This window comes from Ceratosolen solmsi, unplaced genomic scaffold, assembly GCF_000503995.2.
Source record: "Ceratosolen solmsi marchali unplaced genomic scaffold, CerSol_1.0 scaffold80, whole genome shotgun sequence".
Taxonomy (NCBI): domain Eukaryota; kingdom Metazoa; phylum Arthropoda; class Insecta; order Hymenoptera; family Agaonidae; genus Ceratosolen; species Ceratosolen solmsi.
In genome coordinates this window covers 185,458-205,790 of record NW_011948459.1, presented here as the reverse complement: position 1 = coordinate 205,790, position 20,333 = coordinate 185,458, and the positions used below count along the sequence as shown (strand labels likewise).

Below are 20,333 nucleotides of genomic sequence, written 5' to 3'. Positions count from 1 at the left end.
AGTGATACCAGAAGGGAATCGGGATTTTTTTTGTTTCATGGATGTACTTATTTTTTATGTTTTATACCAACAGCGACAGCGCTAGTGCCAACATTGAAAAGTAAAAGTAATACGTATAATATAACCTCTTCGGAATGCCTTTGAAAATTCGCGCTTAAAATGTCAGATACTTATTTGACGATATATGCGCGCGCATTGTGATTAAATAGAACGCCTTCAATCTAGTCTTCTATTTTGTCAAGTGAGCATTTTGAAAAAACGTAATGGAGACTCTAGAGAAAAGTAACATGTGTCGACTTTGTGGCAAGCATTTAGGGGTAGCCATTGATATTTTTGACAAAACTGAGGATCACATGCGTAAAATCAACGCTATATTACCAATACTAGTAAGTAATTTGTTTGTTTATTGATTTTATATTCACTGATTCAATAATTTATGATGCCTTTTTTCACAATTTTTCTCAATTTTCCACATACTTGACGGAATTAGTAAAAATCACTTTACTAACTTTTTTCTTTAAATATTTTTATAAAAATAGGTTACAAAGTGTTATTTTTTGCTTTTTATTTTTTTTTAATTTTATGTTTATTTATTTTTTGCTAATAAATATTAAGTTGTAGATAAAGTTCTTACTAATAAAATATATTAAAACGATGTAAAAACACTAATGTATTCAGTGAAAATTTTTTTTACATGCATTGGACTTAATTATTAGATATCTGAAAACAGGGTTTATAAAATTGATGCTTTTGTTTTGTTTTTACTTGTTTGAGTATTTTAATGTTATAATCATCACACATCAGATTAGTCTAATGATAAAGCCTAATGATATTTTAAAAATTTATAATTTGTCCAATTAACAATGAAGTAGATTAACATGATCTAAATTTAAATGAAATATAATATATAAATTTCAAATTTCTAAAAAATATATTTCAATTTGAGTCTTGAATTTAATATATTTTTTTATTATAGGTACATGAAATGGATTTGTTACCAAAACAAATGTGTTCTAGATGTAGATACAAATTAGAAGAATTTTATAATTTTTATGTAGATTGTGCAAAAACTGATACTGAATTTAAAAGTCAATTATCCTGGATGAATAAAGAAAACGTACAAGAAAAAATTATTACTCCTATGGTAAAAATAAATAAATTCAAAATTAAAGCAGAGCCATCAGATAATGATGATATAATTGATTCATGTAATGTACTAGAACACATAAGGAAAAATTCATTAATGTTTCCTGCAAGTATTTTAAAACATAGTTTTGATTCAAAAGCAGATTGTATGTTTCCTTGTGTGAATTGTCAATGTATCTATAGTAGCAGAATTAAAATTAATAATAAGTCTTCTAAACAAGTAAAAGTAGGAACAAATGTAAAATCTAAAAGCAACGTGTGTAGTTCTAATATAGTTTCTGATAATGTCAGTAAATTTAATAAATTTGAAAGAGCGAATAAGAATTTCTCTTTTAATAAGAATATAATAAATAATAATTTAAGAAAAAACAATATTAAAGAAAATTTAATTAAAAATCATGATAATATTTGCAGCAAATCTAATAACATTTATAATAGTAATATTTTAAAACCTGAAAAATTAGATAGAACATTGAGGCCTAGAAAAGTTTTGATAGATTATATGGGCCCAAGAAAAAAAAAAAAAGTTTCTAATATAAAAGCAAAATTCAAAAGTAAATTGGATATATTTGATCCTTCATTAATATCTCCTGTTAATATGAATTTATCACATGATTTGATAAATTCAATGTATCCTAGCCCAATTCTTAAATTGGAAAAGGTTGATGAAACCTTTAGAACGTTAAGGACCCGGAAAAATTTGGAAGAATTTAATAGAAGAATAAAAGATCTTAAATGGAATCAAAGTTGGCAAAAGACAGAAAATCAAACTAAGAAAATTTTGTTCAAAGGACGAAATTTCAGCAAAAAAAATTTACTACAGGGTGTAAATAAAAGTGACAAAAATTTACCAATAACTAAACTGGACAAAAAACAAATACAAATAGAAGAAATTGCAAACAAAAAGAACCTACAGGTTAAAAAAAGAGCTAAGAAACAAAAGTTTTTAAAATATATGCCAAATAATTCGAACAAAAATGTGAAAATTATGAAATTAAATATAAAACAAGAGTTGGTTAATAAAATACCAGAAAATAAATCTATAAAGCAGTTAAGACAAGAAAAATCTATTCAAATAGATCGATATAAAAGTCAAAAGATATCTAAAGTAACTATAGATAGGTATCCATTATGTGCTGTTGTCAAATTAGAGAAAGATTATACATGCAATGTAGATTATCCAAGAATTCAAATTAAAAGACATTTGTCATTGTCAAATCCTTCAGAATCTCAAAATACTGTTTTAGAGGTTTTACCAGGACAAACTAGTATTTTTGAATTAGCTGTAGATAGAAAGTCAAGAAATATTGATAGTAATATTTCTTCTAAAAATTTAAGAAATAAAGGGAATAGATTAAAGTTAATTAACAAAAATAAACCTAAGATATCAAAAAAAAAGAAAAATCTGAATCTTGTTAATGTTAAGACAATACTTTTGGAAAAAGCTACATCTATTATATCACAACCAGATTTTAAGCGTTATTGTGAAGAATGTGATTTGTGTTTCAAAAACAAAGAATTATATAAATTACATCCATGTTATCAAAAGTAAAGTAGTACCTTTTCACCAATGACGAAAACTTTATATAAATAGTTGAAGTAATTTTTTTGTTTCTATGTAAAAGAATTACATGATATGTAATTAAAATCATGTTTGTAAAATAATTTTTTAGTATATTTTTTATTACGTATATAAAAAATGTTGTACATTTTTGTAAAGTGTATTTAAAGAAACAATTTCTGTATGGTCAACATAAAAATTGTCTTTAATTATCACAGATAAGAATACATTTTATATACTTTAAAATAAATATTTATAAAAAATTATTTTATTACAGTGGAGCATAAAAGATTTTAATTTCAAACATTGAATAACTTTTTGCAGTAACAATGATTTATTGCTTTTTTACAAAAAACAAATACATAGTTTCTGTGATATTTCAAAATATGATATAAATTTAAAAATAAATTAGAAAAATTTAAATACTCAAATTTCCAAAAATAAATATATGTGCTTCTAAATTATTTTAATAATGTTTATTCTGAATATTATTTCTAAAATGGACTTTTATTCTGATTTTTACCATTCATTGTACTTAAAGAAATGAATTTGTTGTTAGATTTATATTTAATATAAAATAATAAAATGTTTTTGTTGTTGATTAATAATCAATTTGAAAGAAATATAAAAATAAATTTTTTAATAAATCATTTTATTTAGAAATGACTTAACTTGAAGTGTCAAATTGTTACATCGACAATAAGTAGCATTATATAGTCATGGTTATTTTGACTGAAATTATATAAAGGCATCGTCATTCTTATATTTCCCCTCATAAACATTTTCACGGGAAGCAACTGTCAGAGTATTTCTCTGTCCAGTAGAGAAATATTAAGACCCAGATTATTCAGGGCACTTATAATAATCCATTTGGCCTCATAGCCATTTTTTCTCTTGTTTTCTTTCTCTTACCAAGAGCAAGATAGAAGAGCAGTGATATGGTTGATTAGAATTGAATGTTTTTATACATGCTACCTGCGTACATTAAATCCTTTAGTACCATCAGGTCCTGTTGGCATTCTTGTGATATTTAGTGTTACTAAATTACTATTACCAGCTACTAATGTTTTTCCCTGTATCCTATTAATTTCCGAAACTAATTTTTCATCAGGACTTTTTTCTTCTCCTAGTATTCGTTTTCTTGCTTCGGCATATTCTTGTTCTCTCTAATTAAAATTTCATAATTTATAAGATTATTTTATATTTGAACAATATTTTCTTTATAAATGTAAATAAAATAAGTTTACCTGTTTTAATGATTTAATTGGTTGTTTTGGCTTATCACCATTTAAATGTGGTCCGTCACCTTGTATATTTCTATCTGGCCTTTTTAATATTTTTACAGTAGATTTTGGAGCATATTGTGATCTTATTCTTCCTTCACCCAAAATAATAATACGTGCATCAGTTTTACAATCTTTACTGTTAATATAAAAAAAATAATACTTAAAATATATACATATATAATTACAAATTTTGAATTTTAACTTCGAATTATAAACATACTTTCTTGATTCATCTTGAAGAACGTCGACAGAATTCACATCAAGAGCTTTCAATTTTTTATCAAGAACCTTAAATATAAAATATAAATGGATAAATGAAATATGAGATCAATCCATATTTACTGAAATATCAATACATATTCGAAAAAGGAATTAATTATGAAAATATTATTAATTTGCAAAAATTAAAAGAAATTAAAAAACGTGTAGTTGAAAACAAAAATGCGTATTAAATATATTTCATGCTTCCATTTTTATAATCAAGAAATGATGTAATTGAAAATTCTTTTCTCGGATGAAGAGAGGGATGAACAGAGATAAGTTTATTTATTTAAAAAAATTCTAAATATTTTTATTGTAATGTTTCCTGTTTTAGGTTAAGCGAAGCTCACTGGAAATTTTTATTATTGGTATTTTATGATTACCCTGTTGAATTTTGAAGTTAACCTCATTCTATGAACTTACCCCCGACTCATCCATCTCCTCCCAGCTCTCGTAGACGTTGTCGACAACAGACATGTCCAAATAAAAATTTATGACTTAGATCGGGTAGAACAAGGAGTGCCAAACGATGGTTTAAAGCTTATAACGGGTGAATTGTGCAATAAAAGACACAGAGGAACGATGAACGAGAAAAGAGAAACGTTGAAAACTAAATTATATCTTCAAAACGGACTTACCAACATATCAAACATTGATTTATTTGTGCTATTTGCACTGTATACATAAAGTTGATCTTATATAATTATATTTTATAATCTGAAATTTAAGTATTATAATTCCATGTGACGAAAAAATTTTGTCAATTTCAATTAAATTTTTTAAATAAATATTTTTTATAATAGATTGTTTCAAACAAAATAATTTAATTATAAATAAATAATGTATAAAATATAATTAATATATAAAAATGATCAATTGAATAAAATTTATACTACAAAATTTGAAGTGAGAAATTCGATAAAATATATGCTGTCAGTAGTTATTACTTGATATAAATTATTTTACGTGGTTATAAAGTAATAATTTGTTCGAATTGATATAGAGTTGGTTTGTCATATCTTGAAACAGTTTTTCGTAATCTTTTTACTTTTTGTATTGTTACATATGATAACTGTAAATATAAGTACATGATCAGAGTAAATATATCGCAGTAACTGTTAAGTTGCAAAAAATATTAATTTTTTTCCTCCATATTATCATTTTTGTAAAATGACGGATATAGAATGGTAATATGTATTTAAAATTGTTTATTTAAAAAATTTTCAATCTATTATATGTCATAAAAACTATTTATATATTTATTACATTTTTTAAATATTATAATTTTCTAGGTTTGAAAGGCCTGTTAATTATAAAATAAAAAAAACTTTATATTTGGAAGAAGTTATTGAACATCCACTTAAGCCTGTGACTGTAACAGTATGTAAAGCTTTTTTTAATATATTAACTAAAATTAATTAAAATTGTTTAAACATATTTACCTCAATCAATTTCAGATGATTGATGGACGATGTGGGACTAAAAGAAATCTAATCAATATCAATTCATCATTGAGAACTCCATCTCCTGTACAAACAGTTTCTATTAACATTGGATCAGTAGGAAATAATATTTCCAGTCATTCATCTCTTGATGGTTCAGATCCTTTAACTCAATTTATGAAAGAAGAAATGGATCCTCTTTCAAGAATGGCATCAAATGAAGTAAATTAATTAAATACATTTGATGTTCATTGAATATCCAGGAATATTTTTAATTTAAAATTGTAACTTATTAAAAAATATTTCTTAAATACTTAGTTGAATTATTCAGCTAATATAATAGCAGATGATAAAAAAATGAAGGATAAAATATATAATGTTGAGCCATGGACTTCAAGACGAGTGACTGTACTTAATAAATACACAACTTTAGAAAAATTATCTATTGAAACAAGTTTTTTACCAGGTGGAGAAAAAAGTATGTACAAATACATATAATCAGTATATATAATATATAAATTATTTATTTTTATATATTTTATAGTTGTTATGAAAGTTCAACCAAGTGGATTTTTAGTAGATAAGGTTAAAACAAGATTAGAACAATTGGATGATTTTGAAGATGATTCTGTTAGACAAATGCAAGGCTTGACTCAACAAGAATATATAATAAGAATTGAGCAATTAAATAATGAACTTGTTCATGCTTGGAATTCTGATCAGCGAGTTAAAGCTTTAAAGATTGTTATTCAAGTAAAATATCAACGATACATTTTAAGCTATTTTTTATTTTTTTGATAGTTGTATTATTAAAAATCTATATTTTTAGTGTGCAAAACTGTTAGTAGATACATCAGTGATTTCATTTTATCCAAGTAAATTTGTTCTTATTACTGATATCTTAGAAATATTTGGAAAATTAGTGTACAAAAGATTAAAAATAAAAGCAGAATGTATCAAGTCTGTATATTTAATAATTTTATTTATATTTAATTTTTTTTATTATTTTTAAGCAATGATAAATTTATTATATTAGACCAGGATTTAAGGCATCAACAAGTTTACCAGATAATTTTACATCAGATATGGTTTCAGAAAATGCTAAAGAAACTTGCCAAAATTGGTTTTACAAAATTGCATCAATAAGAGAACTTGTTCCACGACTTTATGTTGAAATGGCAATTATCAAAGCATACAATTTTTTAACAACTAAGTAATTCAAATAAAATATTTTAACTTGTGAACAAAATAATTTCTATTTTTTTACTTTAGTCTTATAATTAATTTAGTATTTATTTATTGTTAGTGAATTTAATACAGTATTGACACGTATCACTAGAATGATTCGAGGAATCGGTGACCCATTAGTAGCTGTTTATGCAAGATGTTATTTATGTCGCGTTGGTTTTGCTCTCAGAACATCAAATCCTGACTTCGTAAAAGAAAATTTTTATGATTTTATTAATACATATCGACAACTGTTTTCACAATCTACAAAATATGATTTGATTAAGCAAAATATTTGTTTACACTCTTATTTAAACCTTTATACACCAGCATTAGATTGGATTTTACAAGTTTTAGCTGTGACGGCATCTGATAGTCTTTTGACAGAAGTGTTTACCAGATGTAAACAGGAATCTAATAAGTAAATTATAGATTATTTATAATAGATTATTAAACAACTAAAATTAATTAATTTATGTTCATTTTAGTGCGTTACTGTTAAATACTATTTTACATTCATTCAAACCAATATATATTGCATCTCATTCATTGGAATTTATTAATTTAATAGAAATGTCTCAAGATACTGGTAATGAATTTAATTTCAAATAAATAAATATATTTAACAATAATTAAATGTTTTTAGGATATCCACAATGTCATTTGTATAGAAGTTTAGGTGAATGTTTAATACAAGAAAGGCCACCAAAAGATGAATGTCAATCTGTTTTAAATACAATTTGGAAATATATGAAAAATTTAAAAGATTCAATCAGATTTATGTATGTAATGGAAATTTGGATTCAATTTATTGTTATTTATTTTACTGTGAGTAAATTATTTAAAAATTTGAATTATTGTATGGTATTATACATACAGATCAGCATTAATTTATTAATATATAATAGGCTAGTGAAATTAATTTATTCTTGGGTGAAATTATAAATCATTTAGGACCAAGCAGAGAATTTGAATATTTTTATCCACAGTTACAAAATATTATTGAAAAATTGGTTGCTGATGCTCAAGATTTTGATTCAATTTTAACAATGGTAAGTGTTACAATTTATTTATTAAGTAAAAAATTTCAATATTTTATATTTCTATTAGGACAACTTTTTGCCATTAATAAATCTTTTTCAAAAAGAAAGTATAAAAGTAGAAATATGCAAAACTATAGTACAAGGTCTTAATAAACAAAATAGTCTAATAATAGATCCAATTATGATAAATGCTCTTATGTTTATTATGAAAATAATGCATGACACAGTCAGGTACATTTTTTTTCTTAGTAACATTAAATTAACACAATTATATAAATATATTGATGTATTCTTGGATATAATTAATTAATATTACAGTGCACTTACGGTAGAAGATGAAAAAAGACAAATTGGTCAATTGATATGTAATCTTATTCAGAGAATAGATTATAATCGGGATTTTGAGAAGCAGTTAAATTTTTATGTAGAAGCACGAGCTGCTTTTCATAATCTTGATATTGTACATGTTCAGCTTGTACAGGTAGAATGTTAGAAAATTATGTAAAATGTTTATTTAAGTTTTTAATCTAAAATTACTGTTTTAAATCTTATTATTAGTATGTAAATAGACTATCTATCGATACTAGAAAAATTGTTCGAGGTCATCATACTAGAAGAACATCAGCATTTGTACGTGCTTGTGCTGCCTTTTGTTTCATTACAATTCCTTCTTTAACTATAGTTTATACAAAACTTCAATTATATTTATTATCAGGTCAAGTAGCTCTTCTTAATCAATGTTATGGTCAAGGTAAGCTTTTTAAAAAGATTATGTGCAAATTATGTAAATTGAAAACTTCAGTCATTCTAAACCAATTTTAGAAGAATAGAAACATGTATTTATAAAAATATTTTTTCCAAATATTTTCAAATATAAAAGTCCATTTTCATTTTATTATTAAAGTATATATTTATCATGTATCAAGTAAATACAAAACGATTCTTATTAAGAATATGATAATCTCACCTTACATAATTGTTGACTTTAAATGTATTGCAATTCTATTTAAATTTTTAATATTGTTATTTATTTATCCAACTCTTTTAATAGCTGATGCATGCTTCAAAGCAGCTTTAAGTTTAGTACCAGAAATGCCTAAATCTTTAGATATTGATGGACAAAACAAGAGTTCAGAGCCATATTTACTTTCTTATCTTTCAAATTTTCTTTCTACTTTATTGGTGGTTCCGGTAACATTAATATTTTAAATTTATCAAATTTATCAGAATGGAATATTTTAATGAAAACTACTTTTTTTTTTAATACTTGAAATCTTTTAATTTTCATTTAACAGGATAGTCCTGAACATGGAGTATTGTATTTGATGAGAGGCCTTCTTAATGCAGTTCAACGATGTTTTGATCATAATAATAAGATAAAGTCGCATTTGTATCTAAGGGTACTTGATCTTTTGTCTACAATAACTCAAGAAACTTATCTTTATCATGTTGATAAGGTATAAATTCTAGATAGCCATTTTTAATGAATATCATTAATTTTATTATTAATTATAAAACAACTCAATTAAATAGGTAGATTCTAATGATAAACTATATGGTTCAGATCATAAATTTGTTAATGAAGTTAATAAAATGTGTTCAAAAGTTTTTGAAGAACTACTAAGTTATTTGAAACATTTAGGATCGTCTAATCAATTAGATAAACAATCAATCCTTGCTTTTGAATTGTTTGTTTGTATGATTATAAGAGCAGATTTAACAAAGCCATCGTTGTTACATATGGCTGTTAATTTGTGGAATTTATCTCAAAAACGTAATACTGTTGATTCTAAATTTAAAGTGGGTTTAGAATATTGTATAATATAAAAATTGTTATATGTTGATAATAAATATACTTTACTTTTTGCATTTTTGCAGTTAAAAATATTAGAATATATAATGAAAAAGAGCCAATTGCAGCAGTTTCAACATTTTACTGACATGTTAAAAGAAATGCTGAAATAAGACACAACATTTAAATCAGAATATAAACTAAATTTATAAAAAGTAAAGATTGATGTTAATATCCAGTATTATATTTAAGTTCTTTAAAAATAAGATAGTGACACAGCAAACAAATTATAAAAAAAAAAGAAAAAAATATATATATATGTATAAAAGAAAATATTTGTTTACTTCTTTTATACTATAATCAATAACATTTGTTACTAGAAATAGAAAAATTCATCTAGTGAAAGTATAGAAATCATATCAATTTTATATATTAGGTACTGATAAGCAGATACTGACATATAAATTCATTAAATAATATCTCATATAAAACTATATACATACGTACATCCATACATTGAGACACTAAAATATCCATTTTAACGTGAACGAAATAAAATTATTAAAAATTTAAAGACAAGATACCATTAACTTAAGTATGTTTGAAAAATTGATGATATATAAATTTTCTAACAAGTATGTTAATACAATATTGTAAAAAATAAAATTTTTGAAATATTCAGCTGTTAATCATTTGATTATTGTTTTGATTATTTAAAATATATTTATATGGAGATTTATTCTTTAAGAATAGTTTGAAGATTTTCTAAGAATATATTAGCATGATGTTCTGTAAATGTAAGAGATGGTCGAAGTCTAATTGCTGTATTTCCACAACCACCTGCTTGAATGCCTATAATGATAATGGTACTAATTAACGAAGTTTGTCAATGAAAAAAATATAATAATTGGATTTTAAAATATAAAATAAAAAATGTTTGTTAAGACAAAACATGTCAATGTTTACCTTTTCTCAATAGTTTTTTAATTGTTTCATCTCTTAATTTTGAAGTAGCACAGTTAAAAGCAATAAAAGTTCCTCTTCCGCGAGATGAATTTATGGTATTTGAAAATTCATTTTCAAGTTTTTTTAATTCTTGTAATACATAATTTCCAACTCTAGTGACTCTATCCAATAGATTTTCTTTTAATATCACATCTATTATTGCCTCTAAAAGTATTAATTTGCTAGGGTCTCCCATCCATGTATTGAATACGCGATATGGTTGATTTGGTCTAAAATGTTAAAAATTTATATTATCCTAATATTATAAACAATTATATTATTATATATATAATATTATACAATTATATTATTTCTATGTAAAAAGTCGACGATCAGATAACTGAACAATAATATAGCAATTTATTCGCATAGATATTTTGTAATTTTATAACAAATTTTTTTTCTTCATATTTTAGGTAAAAACAGAATTAATAAGTAATTGCATTCAATACATACAATATTTTAATGGTTTTAAAACAAAATTTCAAACAAAAATAAAAATTAAAAATCCGTTTTTCAATGCTTGTATAAAAAATTTTAAAAACACCCACCCATAGAAATAAATATTTTATGTTTAATTACGTAAGTTTTTACAATTTCTTTCATTACTTACTTCATTTCTTCGAGATGATAGTATCCTCCTAATTGCATTTTTTTACTGAAAGTGACTATATGAGGTGGGGACTCAAGATTAAAGTGCTCGTGACACCACATTTTACCAGTTGGTCCACCACCGGTTTGTACTTCGTCGATTAGCAAAGCACCACCATACTAAATATGATCATGGTTACTAAGTGGAATATATATAAACTAAATAAAATAGGTTAAAGGGTAAATTTGTTCTTTTACTTTTTTAGTGATTTGTTGGAGCTTTTGAAAAAAATATGGAGAACCATGATTGTCACCTCCTTCAGCTTGAATAGGTTCAACAATTACTCCAGCCACCGGAAAATGTTTTTCCCTTTTATATTTATCAAATAGATATTCAACCTGTAACATTTTAAACAAAACGATTAAATTACTTTATTTTTTACTATATGTTATAGTAACTTTATTATTATATTATTGGTTTAATCACAAATTATTTGGTAGAATCTATAATTTATAGTTAATTTTTAAAATGCTTATTGATCCTTGCATTTTAAGAATTTTTTTATATAGGACCTGTACATTTAGTGTATATAAAAGTGAAGGACTTTTTTAAAAAAACTTTACAAAACTAATTTAATTCTTAGATATTCTACGAATCAGTATTAAGACTATTGAAATTTTACAAAAATAACTTGTTTATGGATGCTTGATTTTTGTATAATGCATTTTTTATTTTCAAATAAAAAAATTTTTTTAATAAGATTTTATATTTTTTTAATCAAATACTTAAATTATTTGAAAATAACTAAAATAAGGTAAGATAAAATAAGAAAAATGAGGTAAAAATTTTGACTGTAATTATTATAATTGACATTATGCTTATTTTAATAGTGTTAATTTTAATTTTTTTCTTTGTACTATTATTTCAATATATTTATAAACTATATAATCAACTTATCATTTATATATAATTCGATTTATTTTGTGTGATATTTACAAACTGAACATGTGAAATATAAATTATTTTCTGCAAATATAAAAAGGTACATGCAAATATACATTACTTTGTGTGTCCTAAATTAAAAAATGCATTTTCGTCAATTTCAAACTTTCTCAAATATTGGTTTGAAATCTTATGTAAAATAAAGTATTTATTAAATTTCTTTTATTTCAATTTTATAATAATAAATATTGACTACTTTTAGACAAATAAAATTTAATATATATGCATATGAAACATTGACAAAACAATTATAATCAACTTAGAAATTCTCACTTCTTATATGAACTTCCTTATAGCAAAATGAACAATTATTTTATTTAAATATAAGACATTTCAAAATATAAATTAATGAATTCAATGAATTCAATAACAATGTATGTTTTTCTACACAATAAATATTCTTGAAATTAATGCTCTATAAATTATTAAATAAGTATTTCAACCAATGTATCAAAATTTTATTTATTACAAATTAATTTAAATTAGGGTATATTAAATATTATTTTAATAAATATTATTTGCTCGATTTCGAATTCAGTATATTATATAATTTTAATCTAAACTACGTTTTTAAAAAAATGCTATTTTAAATTGGAAATTAGAATTATTCATAAAAATATTGAAATATAATTTAATTGTACTAAATAAATTTTAAATGTCTAATAACAAATATTGTATCTAGTGAATAAAATATAAAATTTATAAAATATTCACATAATGATATTAATTAAACTAAATATGAGCAAATAATTATAAAATATTTATGTAAAATATTTATATGTATGTATAAATAATTATGAAATCATTACAATATAATAAGTAATCACCCATAAATATTAATTTTATTTTAAATTTGAAATATATATTATTGAAAAACAATATTTGAAAATAACAAAGTAAACAATACATCTCAGCTCAACTTCAGTATTAATAGATATTCAAATGATTTAAAAATGTTTCTAAAATAAATATTAAAGGTATCCTTGAATATGTGATGTTTTTTTTAATAGTACTTAATAGTCTTTTATGCAAATAAAATAAAATTGAATAAAAAAATGAATAATTATAATAATTATGTAAGAATTAGTAAGTATATCAGAAAAATAATTGAAATTTATATAAATCAATTGAAATCATATAAAATTATTGTAATTTTAAGAATACTTTTAAAACCGTAATTGTATTAAATTAATAATTTAAAAATGGTAGAAACTAAAAATTTTTCGGTAAATTGACAAGATAATTAATAATAACATAATTAATGTTCCTTACGGTTACTTATATAAAATATTAGAAATAGTTCACTTGAACATATGAATATGCATACCTTAGCTAAACAAAAATCATCTTCTTGTTTATTCTCACTTTCATTACTTTCAAGTGGATACTTATAACGCGGAAATGGTGCAATCGGCCAATCAAAAGCTGGTACATCGATTTTGTGGATGTATTTGCTATGAGTAGTAGATAGAGAACCAAGAGTTCTTCCATGGAAAGCCCCTATAATTATAATTACGATAAACATTGTTTTAGAATATATTTAGGTTTTAATTACTTTATTATAACTTTTTATTAACAGAAAAAGCTTAATGATATTATTATATAGTATTGATATTGGTGATATACTAGTTAAAAAGAAAATTTTAATTATTTTCTGAGTTGTACATAATAATAAATTATGTAATATATTATTTATATTTTATAAACACATTTGTTTAAAAATAATAAAGTATTCAAAACCTTGGGATTTTTTTAAATAATACATTTTACATATATTTATATCAAGCTTTCTGTAAATATTTAAAATTATATTTGAAATAGATTTCATAAACTGAACAAGTTTGTTATTGGTAATAATGTATTGAAATGATTTATAAAGTTACCCTCAAATGACATGATTGAGTATTTTGGAGATCCTGGTACTTGGTTTATCATACAACTGTCCATTTCTTCCTTAGTAAATGATTTGCCATGCCTTTGTTTTTCTGCATACCAAATAAAAATATTTTTGAATGAATTCTCATTGGAGCATGATCCACACATCATAGTTGTTATGTGTGAAAATCCAGGTGGGGCAATCTTAAATTTAATTAGAAATTTTGGCAATTAATTAATATGTTAATATATTCGTTTATTTATAAACTAAATATAAAATAAAATAAAATAAAATATCTAACAATTCATATACTAACTCCTTTCTTAAGTAGAACATTTTTCAATTTCTCTGGCCAATCACGATTTGGAAATACTCCAAGCGCTGGACGATTTGCAATAATTTTCTAAAAAATAATCGTGCTATTTTTGTAGTGGAATATAAATTCGACGAGTAAATGCTTTTTAAAATAAATTATGTAAATGTTACATTTATATTTTATTTTTTTTTATAATTGGAATAAACAAAATATTTTGAAAAACAACTGTCCAGTTTCCATATATTTAATTCTGTAATTTATTTAAATCAAATGAAAATAAAAAATGTTTTATTTAAATATATAAACGAATTTTTAACTGTTCATTTATTGTGAAACTTTATATTATTTTTACTGAAATTTATATCAAGTTTTATTGTAATGAACTGATGCCAGCACAAAAAACAATCGCAATAGATTTCATATTATTTTTGCATAGGAAATTTTCCGTATTAATGTAACAAAAGTTAAAATTTTTTATGCTCTTCGTAATTGAAAATATCAATCAGAATCCGTTATTTTAAGAATTGATATGCAATATAAAAATGATGATATTCTAGATTAACATATAATTGTTAATCTTTAAAAACAATTAAGTAATTGCTTGTTACAAATAATATTAATGACAATAAAGTATGTTAATTGGGTAATGCTCGTTTTATACTGAGTATACAGTACAATACAATGTGAATACGGAGTACTCATACCGATTAACACTCAAAATATTACCTGATTGCGCGGATCTGTAAGAACCTGAAGCATTGCAGGATGATTATAGCCAAGGGGCATCGACGATATCTGCATGTAGATATCAAGCATCAGATTGCCATCGACGTCGGCCAGATAATTGCCAATCGATTTTTCGTAGTCCGCAAATAGTTGTACCGAGGATGCCTGCTGTATGGAGTTCATTTGACGATAAAGTTCTTGAGAGACTGGTCCAGGAATTTCTGTTGCGATCACTGGGCTCTTAGGTTCGCTTGCAAATGGTTGTGTTGATATTGTTCGTAACCAATTATGCAATTCTCCACCTGCCAGCAATAGCGATTAATGGTTATTCCGACGAAATGATTGTATTTTGTATATAAAAATACAAAGGAAAATTTTATTGTAATCAACTTATAAGTATTATAGTTTGTATTTTTCTTAATATTTTTTAAAATTAATTCTATTTCTGTATTTTTTCTATACGAAATTTTTTCTTGAATTTTATTCTCAAATAAACCACTGAAAATTTTTAAGACGATATATATTTGCTTGCAATTCTTACTTTATATATAATTTATTTCTGATATTATTAAATTTGTAAAAATTTTATAAAATAATATTATATTTTTTCAATTAAATTTAAAACTACTTATATTTTAACTGAAGGATTTGGATGTTAAATTATATGCCAATTAATTAATAATATACTAATTTATCCTTATTGAAAATATTGAAATGAAAAATTAAATGTGTAAATGATTAATAATTTATTATTGTTTTATTAATATCTAAGTATGAATAATATACATATATTTTTATCCATGTTAACAAATTATTATAATATTTTATATGTGATTTTATATATATTGGCTTCAAGATAAAAGAATTAAAAATAAAATAAATTTTTAATTATTTATTTAAAATTTTAATAAATCTAGTGATAATTCATTAGAAATCTATTTAGAGTTTTACATTAATAATTAATAATTTTCCGAATTCTATGATATTTTATTGTATCTATTGAAGTTATAATATTATTACTAAAATAATTAGAAGAATTAAATTTACAAATCAATGTATATATAAAAAAAATATAATGAATGCTAATCATAAATTTTTAACACATAAATAAATCAAAAACAATTTCAATCATGAAATAATGTTGTTTTGCTATAAGTGTTTAAGGATTTATCTTTTGAATCTTATGAAATTGGTTTTATTAAATTTCAACAATTATGTCTTGTAAATAAAACATTATAACATCCTATACAAATAAATGTAGTGATTATTTTTAACTAATACTAATTCGAAATAGTTGTATAATATATTGGGTTGTGACCTCGTCATCTCATCTTCACTCGTTTCTCTAACCTTCTACTTGTATGTTCAGACGAAATTTTATAAATGTTTTTGACTGTTTTTCGTCTTTATTTTTACATATATTTTTAATGTTTTTAGAATAGATTTTTCATTCAACCTTTTTATGTACCAATGGCTTATTATTTAGTAACAATTTTTTTATCTTGACTTTAAAATTTTTTAAGAATATATAATATGAAATGAACATATCTATAATAATAAGAGTGATTTAACTTTCTTAAATCAAGAATTTTTGCACGTAAACAACAAAAGATCAAGATTGCTTACAATGTAAAATAAATTAGCTTACAAGTGAATACCACTATAGTAAACTGAATTCAATAATTTTTGCATTCAATTTTTGCATTGCCTTAAATAATTAGTGTTTTTAAAAATGGCATATGTCGTAGAAATATAAGATATAATTGAAAGTTAGACCGAAAGTATAGCTTGAGAATCCAATAGATCATTAATTCTATAATTTTATGTAAACCATGTTATATGGAAATATTTTAGTGGATGTTCACTACATCATTCTACACATAAAAATAAATGTTATTTTCTTCCAAAGTAGCGAATACTCGCGATATTATGAATGAATTGAAAATTAATGAAGTAGTATAATAGATTATTAACCTAATACAAATATTTTAAATATCGTAATTGTTGATAAGTAGCAAGACTTCAAAACTTTATCTTTGAAGAAAAGTAGAAGTAAATTTTGAGAGAAATCGATAGGATTGCACATGCGCAGTACCTCGGAGTGCTCGGGCTGACACGAGCACTGGTTGCATTCTCTTTGCAATCATTTTGCCGATGATCCTGGACCTCGGCTTTTGTTGTACTTTTCTCCTGACAGGCTATTTTTGGTAACAATAATATTTATTATATACAAAGACCAATCCTCAGCGATGCCTGTAGCGCGACTGTTACAGATTGCTCGCCGACACTTCGACGTTTCATTGCTCCCCACTTCAACTTGTTGCCTAGATTCCATAATTATATTCCCCTCCCATTTCTTTGTATTCTCGCCTTGTTTTCTAGTTTTAGCTCTCAAATTTCCTTGAATTTATCAATGCGGTTATTACAATCTTTCATAAATTTACAAGTAAAATGACATACAATTCTGACATATTCGGATTTTACAATTATGTATAATATTCTACGTTTAACTTAAAATCAACAGTAATATATGAAAATCAATACAAATATTTCAAAATATGAATATTATATTTATAATAGCATGAATTATTGTAAATTATGGAAACGTTGAAAGTTTTTTATATATATAAGTTTTTATTTTTTGATAAATTTTATGCACTATTTACTAAGCAAATTTTTAAATAAAAATTTCTAAAGATTTTATTTAATTAAATTTAACTTATATAGAAGTTTATAAGGCAATGCTTACGTTCATTTTCTACATTTTTTTATTAAATAGATTAATTTATATTTTAATATCAACGAAACAAGCTTTGAGATCTTTTTACTAATTAGAAAGATAACATAAAAAGGGTTGTATATCAGATATAATACATTCCAATATGTTTCTTTCAATTACACTATTTTCTTTTTTTCGAAAATTAAATATTTAGCTAACTGTTGAATACTGTAAAAGCATCATATCTATTTGTAGATTTATTTTTATTAATTAATTAAATATAACAATTTATTATAATTCTAATGATATTGATTCTTACTCAATTCTTTGAGTAAGTAAATGCTTAAATGAAAATTATGTATATTTTTCATTACATAAGATAATAATATAAATATTTATTTGCATAAATAATTATGAGATATTATATATAAAATATTATAATAATCATTGAGAATAAAATATTCATAAAAAATAAATGTAAAAATATATAACTGGAATTAATAAATGAAAAGACTGAAAGTGCTTACAGAAATCAAAATGCCGTGTTAATGTACAAGGTTTCGATTAAGTTCGAGGGAAAGAATATAACAGCAAGAACTATTTTGAATTTAAAAAAATAGTAGTGATATTAGTGGGGGGAAATCATCTTAATTTTTGTTGACTAACGCAATCTAATTGGTTATCTTAATTAGAAGAAAATATAACTTTGTAAGTGGAAGAGAGTGTTCGATTTTTACGTTTTGTTTTTATGGCTCTAACTGCCATTTCAATAGTTCAGTGTATTAATCTCTCGCCATAATGAATTAAGAGAAAGAAGGCACAAATGAAATGATAAAAGTATAATGTAATATATTTAATTTCGATTATTAATTTATTCTACTTATAAAACTATAATATTGTAGTGTTGTTGTTTACTTCTATTGAGATAGAGAATTATTCTATTGTAGTAGTGTGAGTTCTTTCTTGTGTTCTTGAATATCTGAATTTTTAATTGCAGTTTGTGATGGCGCAAGTGACACTGATGTGAAGTAACTGAATAGATGTTTAAACGTATAGTGAGTAATGAGTGTAGACAGAAGCTTGAAGATTGAATAGTGCGCCCGTTATAATGACTGCGTATTTGTTACTAAACTAAACTGAGTTAAAGACAGGCTGCTGCGTGTGAAGCGCAGCCCTTAAATATTATTGTACTATTGCTTAAAACGCCGGTATTTTGTTGTCGTCACGACTAATGTCGTGATGTTAACAGGGCATAGCCTGGAAGGTTCGTTGTTATTGTTTTGTTTAAATAACTGAATCGCGCGTTCATACCTCTCCCACTTTTGTATTCCGCTTTTCAACTGCTTCAATCCGTAACAGAGAGTAATAATCATTTGTCTAGTAATAATATTTACGTATTTATATGTCTAACTATTTCTTTAAAAAGAAGGATATAAGAAAATATAAAAGAGGATAATATTTTTAAGTTTTGTTTTCAATTGCGCTAAAAAAAGAACAAGGAAGATCAAAGAAGATTTAAAAAATGTTAGAAAATTATAAAAATCAATTTAAAAAACTGCAATCTATAAAGTCTGCAATGTGTATTAATTATTTATATTGTAATACATGCGTGTTACGGATTGAGACAGTTGAAAGCGGAATACAAAGTAGAAGAAGTATGAGCGCGAACATTTGTTTATAAACACTAGCTAACGAACTCGAGAAATGTGTCTACACCAAAACTCGAATGTACGACTATAATACAGAAAAGTAATAACAATGAACCTTACAAGGCTATGCCCTATTGACGTCACGGCAAATATCAGCATAGAAACGGCCACCGGTGCGCTACCGGCACTGCAAGTTCGTACGAGAATATTTAAGTAGCTGCTCTTGACGCGCATTCCTCTTGCTAGTATTAATCACGCACTCTCCACATCGGGCTCGCTATCCAACCTGCAATCGCCAATACTGTAGCCATAGCAAGCATCAAGCAGCCTAAAGCACTAATAGCGACTCCACAACTACATCGGCTCCCACGCCTACGTAAGCAACGCAACACGCACGTTCTTTCCTACCGCAACTACATCGGCTCCCACGCCTACATAAACAACGCACCACGGACGTTTCTTACTACCACCACTATACGGGCTCCCACGCCTACGCAAGCAATACACCACGCACGTTCTTTACTACCACAACTACATCAGCTCCCACGCCTACGTAAGCAACGTACCACGGACGTTCCTTACAACCACTCTAATGCAGGCTCACACATCTACCATTGGCGAACCTCCTGTTCACACACGCAGTGAGGCAACACGAAGTCCTTCCCACCACACAGGCATAGCGGCGCTCAA

At 24.6% G+C, this 20,333-nt stretch overlaps 4 protein-coding genes across 5 annotated transcripts; 2 read left to right on the top strand and 2 right to left on the bottom strand.

The window, feature by feature from the left end:
- Positions 1-2,716, top strand: LOC105366880 (uncharacterized protein PFB0765w). Its single transcript, XM_011505476.1, has 3 exons — positions 1-386; positions 977-1,481; positions 1,527-2,716. The coding sequence occupies exons 1-3, from the start codon at positions 264-266 to the stop codon at positions 2,696-2,698; spliced, it is 1,800 nt and encodes a 599-aa protein (XP_011503778.1). The 5' UTR covers positions 1-263; the 3' UTR covers positions 2,699-2,716.
- Positions 2,717-3,324: 608 nt separating this feature from the next.
- On the bottom strand, positions 3,325-4,969 carry LOC105366868 (SUZ domain-containing protein 1). 2 transcript variants are annotated; one of them, XM_011505455.1, is made up of 4 exons: positions 4,638-4,969; positions 4,214-4,281; positions 3,955-4,129; positions 3,325-3,873 (listed from the first exon to the last, which is right to left on the bottom strand). In XM_011505455.1, the coding sequence occupies exons 1-4, from the start codon at positions 4,662-4,664 to the stop codon at positions 3,679-3,681; spliced, it is 465 nt and encodes a 154-aa protein (XP_011503757.1). In that variant the 5' UTR covers positions 4,665-4,969; the 3' UTR covers positions 3,325-3,678. The 2 variants fall into 2 exon arrangements, with proteins under 2 accessions (XP_011503757.1, XP_011503756.1); XM_011505454.1 differs by having other exon boundaries at positions 3,326-3,873; positions 4,678-4,960.
- A 455-nt stretch (positions 4,970-5,424) lies between these two features.
- Positions 5,425-10,016, top strand: LOC105366867 (UPF0505 protein C16orf62 homolog). The gene is made up of 18 exons (XM_011505453.1): positions 5,425-5,441; positions 5,547-5,634; positions 5,712-5,918; positions 6,015-6,174; positions 6,241-6,449; positions 6,526-6,656; positions 6,733-6,909; positions 7,003-7,344; positions 7,412-7,512; positions 7,570-7,751; positions 7,832-7,975; positions 8,034-8,197; positions 8,285-8,447; positions 8,525-8,717; positions 9,018-9,157; positions 9,262-9,423; positions 9,500-9,766; positions 9,845-10,016. Exons 1-18 carry the CDS (start codon positions 5,425-5,427, stop codon positions 9,929-9,931), a joined length of 2,934 nt encoding a protein of 977 aa, XP_011503755.1. The 3' UTR covers positions 9,932-10,016.
- A 419-nt stretch (positions 10,017-10,435) lies between these two features.
- Positions 10,436-17,616, bottom strand: Gabat (4-aminobutyrate aminotransferase). Its single transcript, XM_011505452.1, has 9 exons — positions 17,371-17,616; positions 15,276-15,577; positions 14,550-14,636; positions 14,241-14,436; positions 13,685-13,857; positions 11,613-11,753; positions 11,377-11,534; positions 10,725-10,993; positions 10,436-10,610 (listed from the first exon to the last, which is right to left on the bottom strand). The coding sequence occupies exons 1-9, from the start codon at positions 17,420-17,422 to the stop codon at positions 10,495-10,497; spliced, it is 1,494 nt and encodes a 497-aa protein (XP_011503754.1). The 5' UTR covers positions 17,423-17,616; the 3' UTR covers positions 10,436-10,494.
- Between the last annotated feature and the right edge of the window lie 2,717 nt (positions 17,617-20,333).